The sequence below is a fragment of the Trachypithecus francoisi genome, unplaced genomic scaffold (assembly GCF_009764315.1).
Source record: "Trachypithecus francoisi isolate TF-2019V2 unplaced genomic scaffold, Tfra_2.0 Lachesis_group0, whole genome shotgun sequence".
In the NCBI taxonomy this organism is placed as follows: domain Eukaryota; kingdom Metazoa; phylum Chordata; class Mammalia; order Primates; family Cercopithecidae; genus Trachypithecus; species Trachypithecus francoisi.
The window spans coordinates 185,729,853-185,748,550 of record NW_022681453.1 but is presented as its reverse complement, the minus strand read 5'-3'; the positions used below and the strand labels follow the sequence as shown (position 1 = coordinate 185,748,550).

Below are 18,698 nucleotides of genomic sequence, written 5' to 3'. Positions count from 1 at the left end.
CCAATCATCAACATTATTTTTTAATTTATTATTATTATTTTTAGACAGAGTCTTGCTATATCCCTGCAGCCTGTGAGTGGTGCCATCATAGCTCACTGCAGCCTCGACCTCCCAGGCTCAAGTGATCCTCCCACCTCAGCCTCCTGAGTAGCCGGGACCACAGGAGGGCATCACCACACCCAACAAATGTTTTATTTTTTGTAGAGACAGGGTTTCCCAATGTTGCCCAGGCTAGTCTTGAACTCCCGGCCTCAAGTCATTCTCCCTCCTTGGTCTGCCAAAGTGCTGGCATTACAGGCGTGAGTCACCGCACCCGGCCCATCTTCATCTTCTATAGACACTAAAATCAGACCCAAGCCCTGTCCCAAGGAGGCTCAACACATTACTTTACTATCATGCAATGTATGCGGAGACAACCACAGAACGGAAAAGGGAAGCACAGGGGTACCTACCAAAGCTTTCTTAGCGGGGAGGGGCTGCAGAATCAGGGAAGGCTTCTCAGAACAGATGCTGCTCAATCTTAGTTAACGATGTTGCTGGTCCTTCCAAACAGACAGACTTCTTCCTAGGTCTGGGCCTTTGGGAACAATCTACATAACTACATGGAATAATTTATGCTTTGCCTAACAAGAATCCAATTTCAAACTTTCGCTTTGCTGGCAGATGTTTGGCCTTCTCTGCCTCAGAGAAAGCGGAACTTCAGTCAAAGGCAAAAATAGAGCATCATCCTAGGCTTTTGAGTTTCCAGGGCCCAGCCCTGGCATGATGGACATTTTAAGGAATTAAATTCAGGAGTGATTTTAACTTCTATGCATGATATTTCCCTTCTATGCTAATTTTTTCACCTTGCAACTGAATGAGAATATGATTCCACTGTACAGTGTTTTAAAAGAAAAAAAAAATTGTTACCTCTAGAATTTTACACCCAGGCAATTCAACTTTCATGTATTAAAACAGAGACGTTCTCAGATGTATAAGGATTCATGTATCCTTGAAAAAATTATCTGAAGATGTACTACAACAGAGCGATAAATGGAGCAAATAAAGAGCATTAAGAATGGAGCTGTCGGCCAGGCTCAGTGGCTTATGCCTGTAATCCCAGTACTTTGGGAGGCCAAGGCGGAAACATGAGGTCAGGAGTTCAAGACCAGCCTGGCCTACATGGTGAAACCCTGTCTCTACTAAAAATACAAAAAATTAGCTGAGTATGGTGGCATGCACCTGTAGTCCCAGCTACTCATGAGGCTGAGGCAGGAGAATCGCTTGACCCCAGGAGGCGAAAGCTACAGTGAACTGATATCACGCCATGCATTCCAGCCTGGGTGACAGAGTGAGACTCTGTCTCAAAAAGAAAGAAAGAAAAAGAATGGAGCCCGGTAATCCCAGTAATCCCAGCTACTTGGGAAGCTCACTTGAATCCGGGAGGTGAAGGTTGCAGTGAGCAAAGATCGCACCACTGCGCTCCAGCTTAGGCGACAGAGCGAGACTCCGTCTCAAAAAGAATGGAGCTGTCATGTATAAAAGGGTAGATGCTGAGTAATTAACCAATTTAAAATAGAAATGTGCCTTAAAAATACATTGTAATTTTGATTATAAAGCCGAATATTACCAAAAATTATTTTCCAAAGAACAATGATATTCTGAATCCAAAATTCTAATGTTAATAAAAACTAAGGATGGGTGATAAAAAATCAAAGTGTGTCAAACATCTTATAAAAATACAAGATACTGTTTCATTCCTGACTCTGATAAGAGAGGAAATATAGGTTAAATTATATTGTAAAACCTAAGGCAACAGAAAACGGTAGTTTGAAAGGCAGAATGAAATATAGGGGATAGGCTGGGTGCAGTGGCTCACGCATGGAATCCCAGCACTTTGGGAGGCCGAGGCAGGCGGATCACGAGGTCAGGAGATCGAGACCATCCTGGCCGACATGGTGAAACTCGGTCTCTACTAAAAATACAAAAATTAGCTGGGCGTGGTGGTGGGCACCTGTAATCCCAGCTACTCAGGAGGCTGAGGCAGGAGAATTGCTTGAACCAGGGAGTTGGAGATTGCAGTGAGCACAGATCATGACGCAGCACTCCAGCCTGGAGACAGAGCGAGATTCAGTCTCAAAAAAAAGAAAAGAAAAGAATGAAATATAGGGTATATACTGTACTAAGCTCTGATGATAATGAAAGCCCTAGCTGCCATCTTGGCTGCAATCTTTGAGACCCCAAGCCAGAAGTATCTAGCTAAATGACTCGTAAATTTCGGACTCATAGTAACTGTGTGAGAAAATAATGTTTATTGTTTGTTATGAGCTCAATTGTGTCCCCTCAGAATTCATATGCTGAAGTCCTAATCCTCAGTCCTCAGCATGTGACTGTATTTGGAGGGACGGCCTTTAAAGAGGTGATTAATTTAAAATGACGTCGTTAGGGTGGGCCCTAACCCAATTTGACTGGTCTCCTTGTAAGAGGAAGTTTGGACACAGAGACAACCAGGGATCGTGTACAGAGGAGAAGCTGTGTGAGGACACAGCAAGCAGGTGGCCACCTGCAAACCAACAGGAGAGGCCTTGGGAGAAACCAACCCTGCTGACAATTTGACTTTGGACTTCCGGCCTCCAGATCTGTGAGAAAAGAAATCTCTGTTGCTTAAGCCACACAGTCCGTGGCATTTTGTTATGGCAGCTTTAGCAAACTAATATACTTTTGTTTTAAGCTGCTAAATTTTGAAGTCATTTGATAGCCATATATAACAAATACAGACTCTTCATTTTGGAGGTTCTTATGACTAATTTGTATGGAGAAACAAACACCAAAAAATAACAAAATAATTAACCAGAGAAAGCAACAGAGTTCCCAGCAATCCTGTAATGCTGCCTTCAATTTATTCCCTGGTCTGTCTTTTTCTAATTCTCTAAGACTGTTCCAGAAGTTCCCCTAATATGATTCTGAGTCTCCCAGCCACAATTCCTGAGGGGAAAATAGTACCCAGCCCACGCCCTGAATCCACTTCCCACCTCAGGATACAATCAGAGATGAGAACATGTGCTTATATATTTGGTATTTTGGAGAAAACAAACGTAAATAAACTGCATGCCCAACTCTAGGAACAAGTTGTGTGTAAATTGTAACCCATCCTTATGATAGAATATCATTCAGCGATGACAAAGCCTGTTTTCAAAAAGGTCCTTAATGATCCAGAGGCATTTTAATAATGTATTTTTTAAATAAAAAGATGTGTTTTTATTTGTATAAAAATATTGTATTTTAAAGTAGGATTGGAAACTGCTGGTAGAGGTTACCTTTGGATCATAGGATGTGGAAGGTGATTCTTTTTCTCTTTTTAAAATTTTCTGTTCTTTTGACACTGAATATATATTACTTTCATAATCAGAAGGTGCATTTTACTTGAAGAAAAAAGCATCTTGCCCATCCTCAAGACTCCCCAAATCTCCCTATTAAAATGAATGTTTCCCCTATAATGCCATTATTTTACTTTACCTCGTATTATCACATCTTCATATTTGGCATTTGCATACTATTTTTCTTCTAAGCAATTATGAATGTGTGCCTAACAATAGCAGTGTTATCCAGGTTTAGCTTTCCAGAAAGTAACATCACTAATCTCACATTAGCATGATAATACCTATCCACAGGCAGAGCAGGCCCATTCCTGTGGCCCTCCATTTCTCTGGGGGGCAGGTGCTGTTGGTTTTCATCCTGTTCTCTTTCTATCACATTACAGCACATCCCAGGGGCTGCGCTGGGGGCCATGAGGGAAGTGGAAACCAAGGCCATCCAGAGGACAAGGACCTGGGACTAGGAAGGAGGTGGCAGTCTCTGAGTCCTGTGTGTCCTTTCTCCCATCTTGCTCATGGCTCTGGAGGCTTCAGCACACTGCTAGGCCATGAAGCACTCTCTAAGAACAGTATCTAAGACACTGAGAGTCGGGCTTTGTCAGTGAGGAGAACCCTACTAGAGGGGTGGGAGTGGAGGTTGCAGGTGCTTGGTGTCTCTGTGAGCTCGGCCTTCATGGTGTTCTCCCTGCGTGCAAGCCTATCTCCAAATTTCCACATTTCAAAAGGACACCAGTCATACTGGAGTAGGGGCCCAACCTATTCCAAGATGACCTCACCTTAACTAATTACATCTGCAATGACCCTATTTCCAAATAAGGTCATATTCTGAGGTACTGGGGGGTTAGGACTTCAGACATCTGAATTTTGGGGGACACAATTCAACCTGTAACAAGGGGGTGGGCAGTTCACAGGAGAAAGGAATCATCCTCTCTCCCCCGACTCATGCTCCTCCTCAGGATTTGTGTCCAAACATTGTAAGTCCTTTCAAGACATCACTCATGCTCCTCCTCAGGATTTGTGTCCAAACATTGTAAGTCCTTTTAAGACATCATTCATTTAAGGATTTTAGAGTTTTGGAAACCAAGGGAAGGATCTTCCTTATGTTCTGCTTTCTGCCCAACTCCATCTCTTCTTTGATGCAACAGGTTAGTTATGTGAATCCAGGCAAGAGCAAAAAATAAAAATAAAAAAATCAGTAAACCAGTCAATATTTCAAAGAGGTGATCTTTCCAATAAATACACATTTTTTTTTTCCCCTGGAGTACTGAAAAGTAAGTCTAAGGCTAAAGGAGCTAGTGGGTAAGGACTGGGGGGTTCTGGACCTCAGTTGTGTCCTCTTTGGAGATAAAAGTTGGCAATCAGCAGTTGTTCCTTTAGCAAATAAGAAGAGAGAAGCAGCTTAAAAACACACACACACACATTTATTTTAAAATTTGACATAATCCTTGGGTAATTCAGAATTAGCTTAGGCATTTTTCAGAAGTTTCTGAGACTGATGTCTCAACTCCAAACCAATAGCAATAGCTTATTTGATTGGTGGAAGGATTAGAGAGGGCCCCGTGATCCAGATGAATACATGGCTATCAAAGAAGACAGAACCCCACAGACAGAGGCAGCATTAAGTCATAATTTCTAAATTAACTGTCATAAATATGAAACATCTCACCAGACCAACGATAACATCCATATCATAATTTGCATTTTACCAAAGTGTCCACATATAGACAGCACAGAACTAAAAGTTCTGTAGACTTCAGAATCACATTTAAATTAATTTGATCCTTTATATTAATAATAATTAAAAACTAGATTCTACCCAGTGTCGTCCCAGTCTCCACACCAACATGTATGTCCTGCTGTCAGAATGCCACCTCCTCTGCGCTCAGTGGTCATGATTCGAAGATTAAAATGAGTGTGTCAAATCAGAACATAAACCAAGCCAGGAATTCATGGGCCCAGAGAGGGGTATAGGGCTTGTCCTATACAGCAGTTAAGCAGCTCACGTGCTCTGCTCATTCCCAAGCAGAATCAGACTGGAGCTGCAGGCAGCAAGGAGGAGGGCGTGTTCTGTGTTGTCCACTGCTTTGCAAGGTTTCTTGGGTATTCCAAGGAGGGCAATTGTTGTCTCCCAATAAGACAGTTAATTCCCTGAGAACAGGACCTCTTCCCCACTAGCCTCCGTCACAGCAGGGTGCATGCAGCCGGGGTGTGAGCACAGAGCAGGTCCCTACTGAAGGCAGGAAGGAAACCAGCATGAACTGAGCACCTACTATGTGCCAGGTACAGAGCCAGGACAGGTGCTTTCCTGTAATCCTCACAACAGCACTGTGAGACAGGATCATCATCCCCACTTTACAGGTGTGGAAACAGAGGCTCAAGGAAGAGCATTTGCCCACAGTGGCACAGCTAGTCATAGGGGGGAATAAGTTTGAAAATCCAGGCCTTCTCACTCCAGGGCCCTTTCTAGCTACATAAGCTGAGGGTTTGGCAGTAAATGAGGATCCCAGCTCTGAGATGGTTGGTTTGGAGCCCAAACGTTAGATCCCCTTGAGCACATGGGGCCAGCCTTGAGAGTGCAGAGCCCTGAGTCTAGGAACCCTGGCTCTACAGCATGACTTGGTGATCTTGTGCAAGTCTTTTCATCTCTCCACACCAGGGCCACGCTGGTCCAGCAGGATTCCCTATCAGGGAGAGGGGACTTAGTAAAACCATCTGGAGAGCATGTTTGCGAACCACAGAGGGCCAGCCTCTGCTCAGGGAGCCTGATGTTGCTCACTTGCAAGGAAGAGGCGCAGGGCATTGCAATCTGCTATCATACCTCTCACACCTGGTGAGAATCAGTTCTGATCTCCAAGGTTCTGACCTCTGAGAGTGACGTAAGACCAGAGAGCCACACCACTACTCTTTGAGAGACCTTCAGCAAAATGCCCATGCGCTCAAAGAAATTGGGGTCAGGATGCTTTTAAAGCAAAAAAGGCTTAAAAGTAATTTGGGAGGGGAAGATGATTTGAAAAGGAAAAAAAAAAAAAAAAAACAGATGGTGGTTAGGAGGAGATTTGGGGGTATTGAAAAGGAAGAATGGGACTGTGGTATGCAAACCCAGCTGACAGGATAGGGTCAGGCCAGGCAGAGCCTGGAGGTATCAGGTTTTGGGGATCTGCAATGCCTCGTATGTGTCACGAGGCTGCACTTGCTACCTCAGACATGGGTAGGAGGTTTCCTAAAAAAATATCTTGGGTCTTTAAGTTCAGGTAGATCTTAGAAAGAAAGTATGGGAAGAAAGAAAAATGCAACTCAAATGGCTCAGATGTAATCTGCTTGCCATGTTTCTTCTCTTCCTCTAAGTCTCATCTGAGTGCCCGCTGTGCTATAAAGCCTTGTCTGATCCACAAACACAGTTTCAGTGCATGGCCCTCCTGCGTGCACAGAGAGCAAGGCCATTTCTCTAAAAACCCCCAGTGCACTGAGCACATTGAATCCTATTTGCCTGTTCAGATGTCTGCCTCTCTCACCGAACTGTAGCAACCTGAGGACGCACACTGTATCCTTCTCTACCTTCCGTCTCCACATGGAGAGGGACAGTGGGCTAACCAAGACCCTTTGCTCACAAGCACCCAGGCTAAGGGCCAGCCTAACCAGCCAGAGTGATAGGAACATGTTCCAGGGGCATGGACCTCAGGAGCAACCTTTTTCTGGATGCGCGGAGCATGTTTCCAATCCCCTGTACCACCTACTTGCCCCCAGAGCCACCCTCCATTGGGCACAATTGTAATTTGGGAGAATTTCTTTAAAACAAGAAATCAATATTTAGATGCAGACTTCAAGCAATATAGAGCTTTGATTTGTGAGAATGGCATCATTCTGTTGGGAAAAACAAAGCCCAGCTTTGGCAGCCCTGATGGGGGAGGCAGATCTTCCATCTACCACGGTGGAAGGTGGGGAGGATGCTGTCTGGAAAGAATGCTAGACATGTGCGCATGTGTGTGGCGGGAAGCTCTGGGCTCATAAACTGCCTGGCTACAGAGAAGGCTGGACCTGATTTCTTGACCACAGGCTCCTGAAGCCCCAGTGCTCTTGCTGACAGAGGCCCCTAGAGTAAAAGGAACAGGCTGGAATTGCTCAGGAAAATGCTCTTCCCAGGCTGGGGTGGCCAAGAGACCATCCATTGAATGCCTGATGGAGAAGAGTGAAGAGCCTGTGCTTAGCAGTGAATGGTCCGGAAGCCAGGCAGTGTGGCTTTTCCAAGCAGGTAGATGTCCTCATCTGTGCCCTGGTTGAGATGCTTCACCAAATTCTTCTCATAGAGCAGCGGGTGGTAGGCGCCCATCGTGCAGGCACTATCGAAGAACTTCTGGTAGTAGTAGCACACGTCGGTCTTGCGCTTGGATGGGAGGAACTCATAAATATCCACCTGGTCACACAGGGTCATCATGATGATGATACCTGGAGAGGGGAGCAGAGGTGAGTCAAGCCTGACAACCCACCCCAGCACCCCAGAGCTCTGCCCAGTGGGTCCAGCAGCTCCTGACCCCAAATTTGGAGAGCTTTCCCTCTGGAGTTTCTATTTGTGACTGTGATTCCCAATCCAAGTTTCAGCAAGCCAAGCCCAGCAGTGTTCCTTAGGATGCAGGGCTGTATGAACGTTATACACCTTTGAATCCCCAGCACCTAGGCCAGGGCCTGGTGAATAACAGATGCTCCCTAAATGCTACTAGATTAAATGACTCCATCAATCAGCCAATGAATGTATCCATGGAATAATTTATTTGAAGAAATAGGACAAGATTACTGAGCTGATTGAGGAGACAGTGCCATCATGTGTAGCTAGCACTTTCTAGCACTGTGACATCCTGCAGAATCTCTTGGATGGTGCAATTTGGGAGCAGATTTTTCCTTACAGCACTTACATGAAACAGTGTTGGGGAGGGAAGACTTTTCTTCCCTTAGCTGGGCAAAGGGACAGCTGGAACAGGAGCACTCCACAGTCTGTATGATGAGGTGTGGAGAAAATCCAAGAAGAGGGCCCCTGGCCAGCATTGTTCCAATAAACTCTGCACAGCACTGCTACTGATCCTATCTTTATTTAAATAGTTGATACTTCACTCATCAGAATTTTTACATTAATTGTGTTTTCTGAAGATACTGTACTAAAATATTATTTATCTTGATGACTGAGTTTTTAAGGGGTACCCCCTTAAATTGTACACCTGAGAAAAGTGCCTCGCTCCCCTCATCTGAGGTGCAGCCCCGCTCCTCACTTTCCCGCCTCCCTCCCCTGTTCGTGGCTTCCCTTCCCTCCATCTTCCTCTGCCAAATTCTCCCCTCTCCAAAGCCTACCAAACGCTACTTCCTCCATGAGGCTATATGCGACTGTCCAGCTAGAAGGTGTCCTCTCTCCTATGACCCCAGGTTGTCTCTCCCTTCTGGCACAAATTGAATATCGCCTCAGACATCTGATTGACCTCCCCAACAGATACCCTCAGGAAAAAGAATTCTATCTTATTCATCTCTGTATTTTAGATAGAACTTGGCACGCTGTACAAGCAGAGCAAAATTCTAGCAATTGTTCAGTGGACAAACGAACGAACGAATGAATGAATGAGACCTCAGACAAAAAGCTCATCTCTTCTAGAAACAAACACGCAAGGTGTTTTCCCCGACATGAACTCACCAAGCATTCCAGAGGATGGGGGGTTTGGCTGAATCTCTTCTGGGGAGATTTCTTGAAGAATGTCCCACAGCTCCCAAGGCATCTGGGGCTTGAGGATGTAAAAGGGCTGATTGGGGTGCAGCTTACGATAACTCTTGTAGTTATTAAAGAAATTATAATCCGGATTCTGGTACCACTGAAAAAGAAAGAAGTCGTCCTTTCAAGGGAGAAATGGGCCAGTGAGCTGCTCCCCCCAGGAGTCATGCTCATCAGTGGCCATGGGGAGGGGAAAGGACCAACAAGGTTGCTCCTGAGGCACAGCCCTTTTCTTGCAGCGGACTACAGGCTTCTCTTCCGGTCACAGGTTTCACTGGATAGCAGGGTGGGGCCTCACCTATAGCCTGTGCTTTTGGGGAGAGTTGAGCTTGGCGACCCAGGATCAGCCTCAGGCTTCAGGATCAGAGTCCGGGAACACTATCAGAGCTGAAAAGAGCCCCAGCTACCATCTGGCCCCATCTCTCATTTTTAAAGGGGAGAAAACTAGAGCATAGGTTGCCACATCTGTGGGTTCAGAGTCCTTGTCCCGACCTAGGCAAATTTGAGTTCTAAGTGAGATCGGTGCAAAACTGTTGAAAGTCAGATAGTGAGGGTGCCAGGGGTCGCCAGAGCCTGTCAGGCATTGGTAGAGCCAACTTAAGCGTTAAGTGTCCCAAGATGAGTGCTGTCTGCCCTTCTCAGGAGTCATGGTCCTGAGGCCACAGCAGCCTGTATCAGAGAGAGGCCAACTGACATGCATGAACAGTGAGAGAACTACTCCAGAGAGGTTAGAATCCAGCAGGCCTCCACTCAGGTCTCCTTCCCTGGAAAGAGCTGCTGTCGCAGATCTGCGCCTTCTGCTTAGTAAATCAAGCCCTGGGATGGGGACTTTCATTCTCCACCCTCCAATTCCCCGTCTGTAAAATGGGAACAACCACACTTCCATCGACCTCCTTAAATTGTTATGAGAGTGAAATGGGAAGAATTCTGGATACTGGAAGTGTGAAATAAGCGTACTAATATTATTTACAGGAGTAATGGCAACTACTCTCGCGTTCTGCTGATGCTCATTAGGAATAATTGCATTAATGAACAACCTACCCCAGATGTTGGGAGCTCCAGCCACTATCCCAGTAAATACTATAACTGGGAGACAATACCTGGCAGTGCCTGGCAGGGCAAGGAGAGTAGCTGGCATAGGACAGGAATACTTCTGAATCTGCTAGTTCAGATGAAATGGGGTATCCTAAAACTCAAATACCCAGCCTTTAGGGATAGCCAATGTCAGCCATGACTTTAAAAACCTAGGAAATCAGGAAAATCTGTAGACAGACAGGAAGCTCAACCCCTATTTCCCACGGACACCCACTTACCTTTGCGATATCTGAATGGTATACAGATGGGTCCCATACAATTAGGATTCCTTCATTGTACAAACTGTCTTTGAGGAAGCGCTTCTCGGTGGTAACCAACTGCAGGAAGAAAGAGATAAGCTGTCCCTTGAACATTCATATGCAACTGTTTGACATGAAGTAATCGCTGACACAGCACAAGGTAGAGCCTGAGACCCCAGAGTCCCTTGTGAGGCTTCTAAGTTCTGGTGTGGCACTTCACTTCAGGGACAGAAAGGTCAAGATGCCAGCCTGCACGGCGTTGAACTGAAAGGACATTTATCACAAGCCATTAGCCACAGAATAGAAAGGGTTCCATCCACTCAGGCTTTGAGATCACGGGGCAGGGGTACGGTGAAAACAGCATGGCATCCCAGCCTCCTGGAGTCACACCTTGTGTGGGAGTCACAAGAACAGAGTCTGAAGTCAGGGACTCATATAATCAAAATTATCTCTGGAATCCTTTCAGTCACCTAGAAAGTCCAGTACACTACATACACATCGTGATGGAGACTGACACAGGCTCTCTCACAAAGTCCAACACAGCCAATAGTTTCTGCAGCACCGGAACAGATGGCTGTGCTTGTGGCTGAGCACCAGATGAAATATTCAGTTTGTGTAGAGAGGCCAGAGTGCGTGCAAACATGCGCACCTCCCAACAGGAGACTCTCACCAGGCCGGTGAGAAGTTCATGTGTGCCTCTGCTGGCTGAGGGAACCAGCAATGGCTGGCTATGGCCCTTCCCCACCACACTGGCTCCTGGGCTGGCCTGCATATGGGTAGTTACACCTACCTGGCTTAAACATGAATGTGACAACCTAGCTTGCATAATTCTGCAAAATGTATTAAGTGTTTTTTTTTTTTTTTTTTTAAAAAAAAAAGCATATTTATACTCTTTGACTCAATAATTCCATGTTTGGGAATCTATCCTAAGGAAGAACCCAAATTCTGGGGGGAAATTATGCATGTAAATGTTAATTATTTATCAAAATAAAGAAAAGTATGGCAAAAGATACTGGTCTTGGATACAAAAAGATCCAGGAACAACTCTTGGCTTTGCTACTAACTTTCCTATGATCTTGAGCAAATAGAGTAATATTACTAGGCCCTGAATTTCTTATCTGTGAAATGGGAATAACACGTTTGCTCTGCTCTCTCAAACAAGAGCTGTGTTGTGGATCAAATGGAAATCATGAGTGAATGAGAAAGAAAGGTAGCCCCAAAGGCTACTTTGAATGAAGGGAGCCGTGTCCCTCTTAAGAAAGCCAGAACTAATATATGAAATCAGCTGTCAACATTCACCTTGAAAAGCAGGTGGGAGATGATGTTGCCCAGGTAAAAACTGAGAGGAATAAATGGCAGAAATCAAATCAAGAATTGACTGACATGAAAGCAAGCATCACGACAATAATCCCTCTCCATCTTGGTCTACATCCCCAAGGCTGAGACCTAATTAATGTCACTGCAGTATCTGGAAAAAACTATGGCAAGGGAGACGGCCCTTGTGCAACCCAAAGAATAGCAATCTGCCGCAAGCCTCTACAATCACTGAGCTATCCCCATCCCCATACTGTCCTACAGATGTAAGGAAGTTCCTGGAAGCCTGAAGAATATACTCTCATTTCCTCAATATATCTTTGGGACAAGAAATACTGGTGGTGGGTCCACCTTGGCGGGAGATTGTGCAGCTATACTGGGTGCTAAGGAGCCACAGGAAAGACAGTCCCTGCCCTCCAGGAGGTCACAGGGTAGCAGGAAAGGTGGACAATTGAACAATGGTTAACACACTCTGACGGTGCCAAAACAGAGGTAGTACAAGGATGGCCGTAAAATGAGCGAGTGTTGGGCCGGGCGCAGTGGCTCACGCCTGTAATCCCAGCACTTTGGGAGGCAGAGGTGGGCGGATCACGAGGTCAAGAGATTGAGACCATCCTGGCTAACACGGTGAAACCCCATCTCTACTGAAAATACAAAAATTAGCTGGGCATAGTAGTGGGTGCCTGTAGTCGCAGCAGCTGGGGAGGCTGAGGCACGAGAATCACTTGAACCCAGGAGGCGGAGCTGGCAGTGAGCCATGATTGCGCCACTGCACTCCAGCCTGCAACAGAGCGAGACTTCATCTCAAAAAAAAAAAAAAAAAACGGCGGAGGTGGTGGTGGTGTGTGTTAAAGGGCAAAAAAGAGATGCCAAGCGGAGATTGTAAGCATGAGAGAGGGGATGTCCCAGACAAAGGGAACCAAGTGCAAACCCCTGAATGTGTGAGTATGTGGCAGAGACTGCTAGATGTCACCCAGTATCCATTCTCTCTTCTTTGATCACCAATATCTCTGGTTTTTACTTTTGCACATGGCAACCTAAAATAGATTCCCTGAAATAAAAAAATTTCATAGCCTCTTTTATAGATAAATATGGCTGGGTGACTAACTCTGGCCAATGGTATGTAAGCAAGTGTGACTTCCAGGAACTATCCTTAGAGGCAAGGTTATGCCTTTCCTTGTTCCTTCTTCCTGCTGGCTGAAATGTGGTTGTGATGGCTGGAGCTTGAGCAGTCATTTTGGGCCATAAAGTGGAAGTCATATGCTGAGAATGGCAAACCCATGAAGTAGAAAGAACTTAGATTCTGACACTGGAACACCATATTAACTTTGGAATGTCTACCTTTGGACTTCTTTTGCATGACAGAGAAATACATTTTTTTGTTTTGTTAAGCTAGTGTCGGGGGATGTGTGTTCCTGTCTCTTGTAGGAACAACTAATACAGCGTGTACCCTGTTTGGGAATTGCAAGTACTTTGTTATGGCTAGGATACAGAGAAAGAGCTGGAAGGGATCAGAGAAATGTAGACAGAGACTAAGCCAGGGAGCTTAGGATTTCTTCAATAGGTTATGGGGACCAGGAAAGGGTTTTAAGTAAGGAAGATCTAAACATGCTAGAATTCTGAATTCGTGTTTTTAGAAAAAAGAAGACGACATAGAAGCTCCTATTGTAACCTAAGAAATAATGGAACAAAGAAAAGAAGTTACAATTGTTGGCTGTAGAGGTGAAGACTAATTGAATGTTGAGAGTGAGGGAAAAAGAGATCCAAGGGGACTCCTGGACCTCAGGCCATTTCCTGCATGAGAACAGAGAAAAAGGAACAGCTGGTATATGCCCATGGGAGTGAGGTGGAGTGGGAATCTGAAGTTCAAGGATGAGGGCCGGGCACAGTGGCTCACTTGAGGTCAGGAGTTCAAGACCAGCCTGGCCAACATGGTGAAACCCTGTCTCTACTAAAAATACCAAAAATTAGCTGGGCGTGGTGGTGGGCACCTGTAATCCCAGCTACTTGGGAGGCTGAGGCAGGAGAATCACTTGAACTTGGGAGGCAGAGGTTGCAGTGAGCCAAGATCGTGCCACTGCACTCTACCTGGTGACAGAGTGAGACTCTGTCTTGGAAAAGGAAGTTCGAGGATGAGACTACTGGCCTAGAGTTCCCCGGCTGCCAGGCCATAAGAACTAAGAACAGAACCCACATCTTGTAACTTTAAGTACTGTCCTCCTTCCACTGGGAACATTGTAATTTACAACCGCCTTTCAGGGCTGTAGTCCAAGGGCAGAGCAGGCTTCCTGCTAGATGGGGATTTGCAAGATAGATGTGACTGAGCTGGTGACAGGGAGGCCTGAGGACAGAGGGCCAGTACTCCCTATCCCCATCCACCCTGTTCCGCTGAAAACAGCTGGTATATTAAAAGCAAAGTGTCTTTTTTTAGCTATGCTTCTTTCTGTGCAGAATACTGATGCCAGGTGATATATACATACTCATGAGGAGTAGTAATAACTGGGATTTTTAAAAAATGTCTCTCCCTGCTATAGCCCCTTTCCAGCAATTGTTAGTATGCAAAGCAGGAGGCCAGCAACTCCTGGTTCCCTGAGACTATTCCAGCTGTGGCTTCACTGTCCTCAGAAATTCCAAGAGATGCACGAAGCTTTCTTCTTTACAATACATGAAAACAACACATGCCATTTAATGAAGCTTACTACATGCTAGGTACTGTCACACCTCAACTCAGTTTATCTTCACAACAGCCCCAGGAAGTAAGTGTTAATATGCTCATTTTATAATTAAAGAAACAGAGATGCTAAATGCTAAGTAACTTGTCCAAGTTACACATTCAATAAGTAAGAGGGTCTGAATTTGATTGTTATGTCTGGCTCCAGAGACCACACTTCTTCTTCTTCTTTTTTTTTTTTTTTTTTTTGAGATGGAGTCTCGCTCTGTCACCCAGACTAGAGTGCAGTGGCACAATCTTGGCTCACTGCAAGCTCCGCCTCCCAGGTTCAAGTGATTCTCCTGCCTCAGCCTCCCGAGTAGCTGGTACTACAGATGTGTGCCACCACACCCAGCTAATTTTTTGTACTTTTAGTAGAGACGAGGGTTCACTGTGTTAGCCAGGATGGTCTTGATCTCCTGACCTCGTGATCCAACCCCCTTGGCCTCCCAAAGTGCTGGGATTACAAGCATGAGCCACCATGCCCAGCCCAGAGACCACACTTCTATGTGCTACAATGTGGGTGGGGTAGGGTACCACAGCTCCTGCGGAAGGATGTCAGAGAACACTGGATAGGAGTATGGAGTGTTAGCAGAATTTGCTTCTTGCCTGAGTTGTAGTATGTCACAATTGGAAGATACTCAAGGTATTAAATTGAGACCCATCATTTTCCAGATGGGTAAACTGAGGCCCAGGGAGATAAGAGAATTGTCTAAGGCTATGATGAGTTTGGGGCACAGTTAGAACTAGAGCATAATATTCTTTCTGCTCCAGCAGGACTACACCCATAAAACCATCAGACATTCAAGTAAGCAAGCACACCATGAGGGTCAGGTCACCCTCAGTCCTCCTGTACCCAACGGAGAAACAGTGATTCACTTGAGCTACTTGAGATGAAAGAGACAGTAATCCCTGAAAATGGAAATAGGTGGCCAGGCACGGTAGCTCATGCCTGTAATCCCAGCACTTTGGGAGGCTGAGGCAGGCAGATCACGAAGTTAGGAGTTCGAGACCAGCCTGACCAACATGATAAAACCCCATCTCTACTTAAAAAAAAAAAAAAATTAGCTGGGCGTGGTAGTGTGTACCTGTAATCCCAGCTACTCAGGAGGCTGGGAGAATCACTTGAACCTGGGAGGCAGAGGTTGCAGTGAGCCGAGACCACGCCATTGCACTCCAGCCTGAGCAATAGAGTGAGACTCCGTCTCAAAAAAAAAGAAAAAAGAAAATGGAAATAGGTGAAGATGAATGATAGTTTTATCCAGAGAAGAGAAAAACAGAAAGTGGCTGGGGCTGGGATCTGGTGGAGGGATAAGGGAGAAGCCAGCAAGCACTCCCCTCCTGGAACTTTAAACATGGCTCTGAACTACCCACATTAATACCGACTATAAGAAGTTCAACGATTTTCTACCAAAAAAAAAAAAAAGATTGCCTTTGGCCTTGCCAGGTGCAGTGGCTCACACTTGTAATCCCAGCACTTTCGGAAGCTGAGGCAGGCAGATCAGTTGTGGTCAGGAGTTCAAGATCAGCCTGGCCAACATAGTGAAACCTCGTCTCTACTAAAAATACAAAAATTAGCCAGGCATGGTAGCCAGCGCCTGAAATCTCACCTACTCGGGAGGCTGAGGCAGGAGAATCACTTGAACCCAGGAGGTGGAGGTTGCAGTGAGCCAAGATTGCACCACTGCACTCCAGCCTGGGCGACAGAGTAAGACTCTGTCTCAAAAAAAAAAAAAAAAAAAAAAAGAAAAAAGAAAATGGAAATAGGTGAAGATGAATGATAGTTTTATCCAGAGAAGAGAAAAACAGAAAGTGGCTGGGGCTGGGATCTGGTGGAGGGATAAGGGAGAAGCCAGCAAGCACTCCCCTCCTGGAACTTTAAACATGGCTCTGAACTACCCACATTAATACCGACTATAAGAAGTTCAACGATTTTCTACCAAAAAAAAAAAAAAAAGATTGCCTTTGGCCTTGCCAGGTGCAGTGGCTCACACTTGTAATCCCAGCACTTTCGGAAGCTGAGGCAGGCAGATCAGTTGTGGTCAGGAGTTCAAGATCAGCCTGGCCAACATAGTGAACCTCGTCTCTACTAAAAATACAAAAATTAGCCAGGCATGGTAGCCAGCGCCTGAAATCTCACCTACTCGGGAGGCTGAGGCAGGAGAATCACTTGAACCCAGGAGGTGGAGGTTGCAGTGAGCCAAGATTGCACCACTGCACTCCAGCCTGGGCGACAGAGTAAGACTCTGTCTCAAAAAAAAAAAAAAAAAAGAAAGAAAGAAAAGAAAGAAAAAGAAAAGAGATTGTCTTAAAACTGGATGGGGAATTGGAAGCATGGGTTCCAGTCCTGCTCTGTGTCTAACTCACTCCATGGTATTAGATGGACCATTTCACATCTCCTGGCCTCAGGTGCCTTATTTAGACATAACCCCCTTGTAAGGCCTTGCTGAGGGGACCAGCTATTCCTGGAAGACTAAAGCTGTTCTCAAATGCCTGCAATTACCTGCAGGGGGAGTGTGACCTGGGTTTGGAGATCCTCTTAGGGGGCAGGGGAGGAGTTCATGCTGAGAATAAGTCATTGGCAGAAGGGCAGAGCCCTGGGGAACATCTGCCAGGAAAAGGTTACACCAGGGCATGGAGTGCTGCTGCTAAAGACACTGTTTAAAGTAACCTTCTCAGAAAGTAACAAACGCTCACTGGGGACAGTTAGAAAACGCAGTAATAGAAACACACACACACACACATTTTCAGATATTACCACTGTGCGTATTTTGGACTTTTTTCTTCTCAGATCTGTTTTCCCTCTGTTATGGACTGAATTGTGTGCCCCCAGAATTTATATGTTGAAGCCCTCCCTAATCCCTAATGTTACTTGTACCCTGTTTGGAAATAGGACTGTGAGGGAGGTCATTAGGATTAAATGTGTCATGGGGTGGGGCCCTAATGCCATGGGGCCAGTGTCCTTACAAGAAGTAGAGACCCGCAGAGCTCTCTCTTTGTACCACACACAGAGGAAAAGCCATGTGAAGGAACAGCCTGAAGGCATCCTTTCTCTGATTCGGAGAAATAGTGATTGAGAGTGTGTCTGCTGGCCCAAATCAAGAGGTCCCAGAACTCATAATTGCCATCATGTTTAAATTTTAGTTCCAATTATTATATTAATAGACTGTATGGCAGGGGTTCCATCAAAATCACGCAGCTCCCCATCGCTGGTTTTAGACCTGTTGTTGATGGAAATCGCTGCCACCTCCCACCCGCCCCGCCAACCCATCCAGATACCTGTCTTTCGGTATCTTGAGGAGAAAAGCTGGAGCTTCCAGAAAGTTTTGGTGATTTAAAAAAGTGCTGGTGGCAAACACCTAGATCCAAATCCCACCTCTGTCACTGACTTTCTGGGCTCCTCTGAGCAACTCACTCAAACTCTGGGAGTCTGGGTTCTGAGGGAAAATGGTGGTTGGGTCATACCTCACAGGGTTTGCTACAAAGATCAAATGAGATAAGGCATGTAAGACCCTTAGATGGTATACATAATATATTTAACAAATGGCATCAACTATTATTTCAAGATAAGCCCCACTGAGTAATCTGGAAATGTCCTGGTTGCAGTCCAGTCAGCATGGACTGTCGCTAGGCGTATAGGAAGTAGGTCTGTCTCCAGCTAGCACAAAAGCTTCCAAGGAAGCCATTGGGTCTTCTTGTCACATTGTCTTCTCTGTCGGGCTCACTGGGTACAGGAGGTACTGAGTTGAGTCTCACAGAAACCATCTTACACTTACAGTCAAAACTGCATTTATTTAAAGACCCACCCATTTACATATATCATTTTTCTTGTTGACTCTCATAGCCACACCTGGCACAGAAGCGTCACATGCCTGACTGGGTCTGCTGGCCTGAAACCTAACAGTATGACACCATTCTCTATAAAAAGCCACCTTCTCAGTAAGAAAAGTGCCTTTTTTGTTTTGCATGCCCTCATCACGGCCAAAGGGATGGGAGCTGAACAAATGTGGGTCCAGATGGCTTTAGAAGAGAGCTGCTGAGCCGGCTGTAGGTGGCTCATGTCTGTAATCCCAGCACTTTGGGAGGCTGAGGCAGGTGGATCACCTGAGGTCAGGAGTTGGAGACCAGCCTGGCCAATATGGCGAAACTCTGTCTCTGCTAAAAATACAAAAATTAGCTGCGCATAGTGGTGTGTGCCTCTAATCCCAGTTACTTGGGAGACTGAGGCAGGAGAATCACTT

At 45.6% G+C, this 18,698-nt stretch overlaps 2 protein-coding genes across 11 annotated transcripts in view; one reads left to right on the top strand and one right to left on the bottom strand.

Annotated features, from left to right (window-relative positions):
- RPL39L (ribosomal protein L39 like) overlaps positions 1-12,375 on the top strand; it is a 76,159-nt gene extending 63,784 nt beyond the window's left edge. Inside the window, exon 3 of one of the 2 annotated variants that reach the window (XM_033213019.1) lies at positions 11,595-12,375. In XM_033213019.1, coding sequence (XP_033068910.1) covers positions 11,595-11,626 — 32 coding nt within the window. In that variant the 3' untranslated portion in view covers positions 11,627-12,375. The remainder of the gene's footprint in view (positions 1-11,594) is intronic. The other variant, XM_033213018.1, reaches the window with a different exon arrangement.
- The window catches only part of ST6GAL1 (ST6 beta-galactoside alpha-2,6-sialyltransferase 1), a 149,520-nt gene continuing 135,574 nt past the window's right edge, over positions 4,753-18,698 (bottom strand). For all 9 annotated transcript variants that reach the window (XM_033213013.1, XM_033213011.1, XM_033213010.1 and 6 more), the window contains 3 exons: positions 10,413-10,511; positions 9,025-9,199; positions 4,753-7,796 (listed from right to left, as the gene is read on the bottom strand). In XM_033213013.1, the coding sequence (XP_033068904.1) occupies positions 7,555-7,796; positions 9,025-9,199; positions 10,413-10,511 (516 nt within the window). In that variant the 3' untranslated portion in view covers positions 4,753-7,554. The remainder of the gene's footprint in view (positions 7,797-9,024; positions 9,200-10,412; positions 10,512-18,698) is intronic.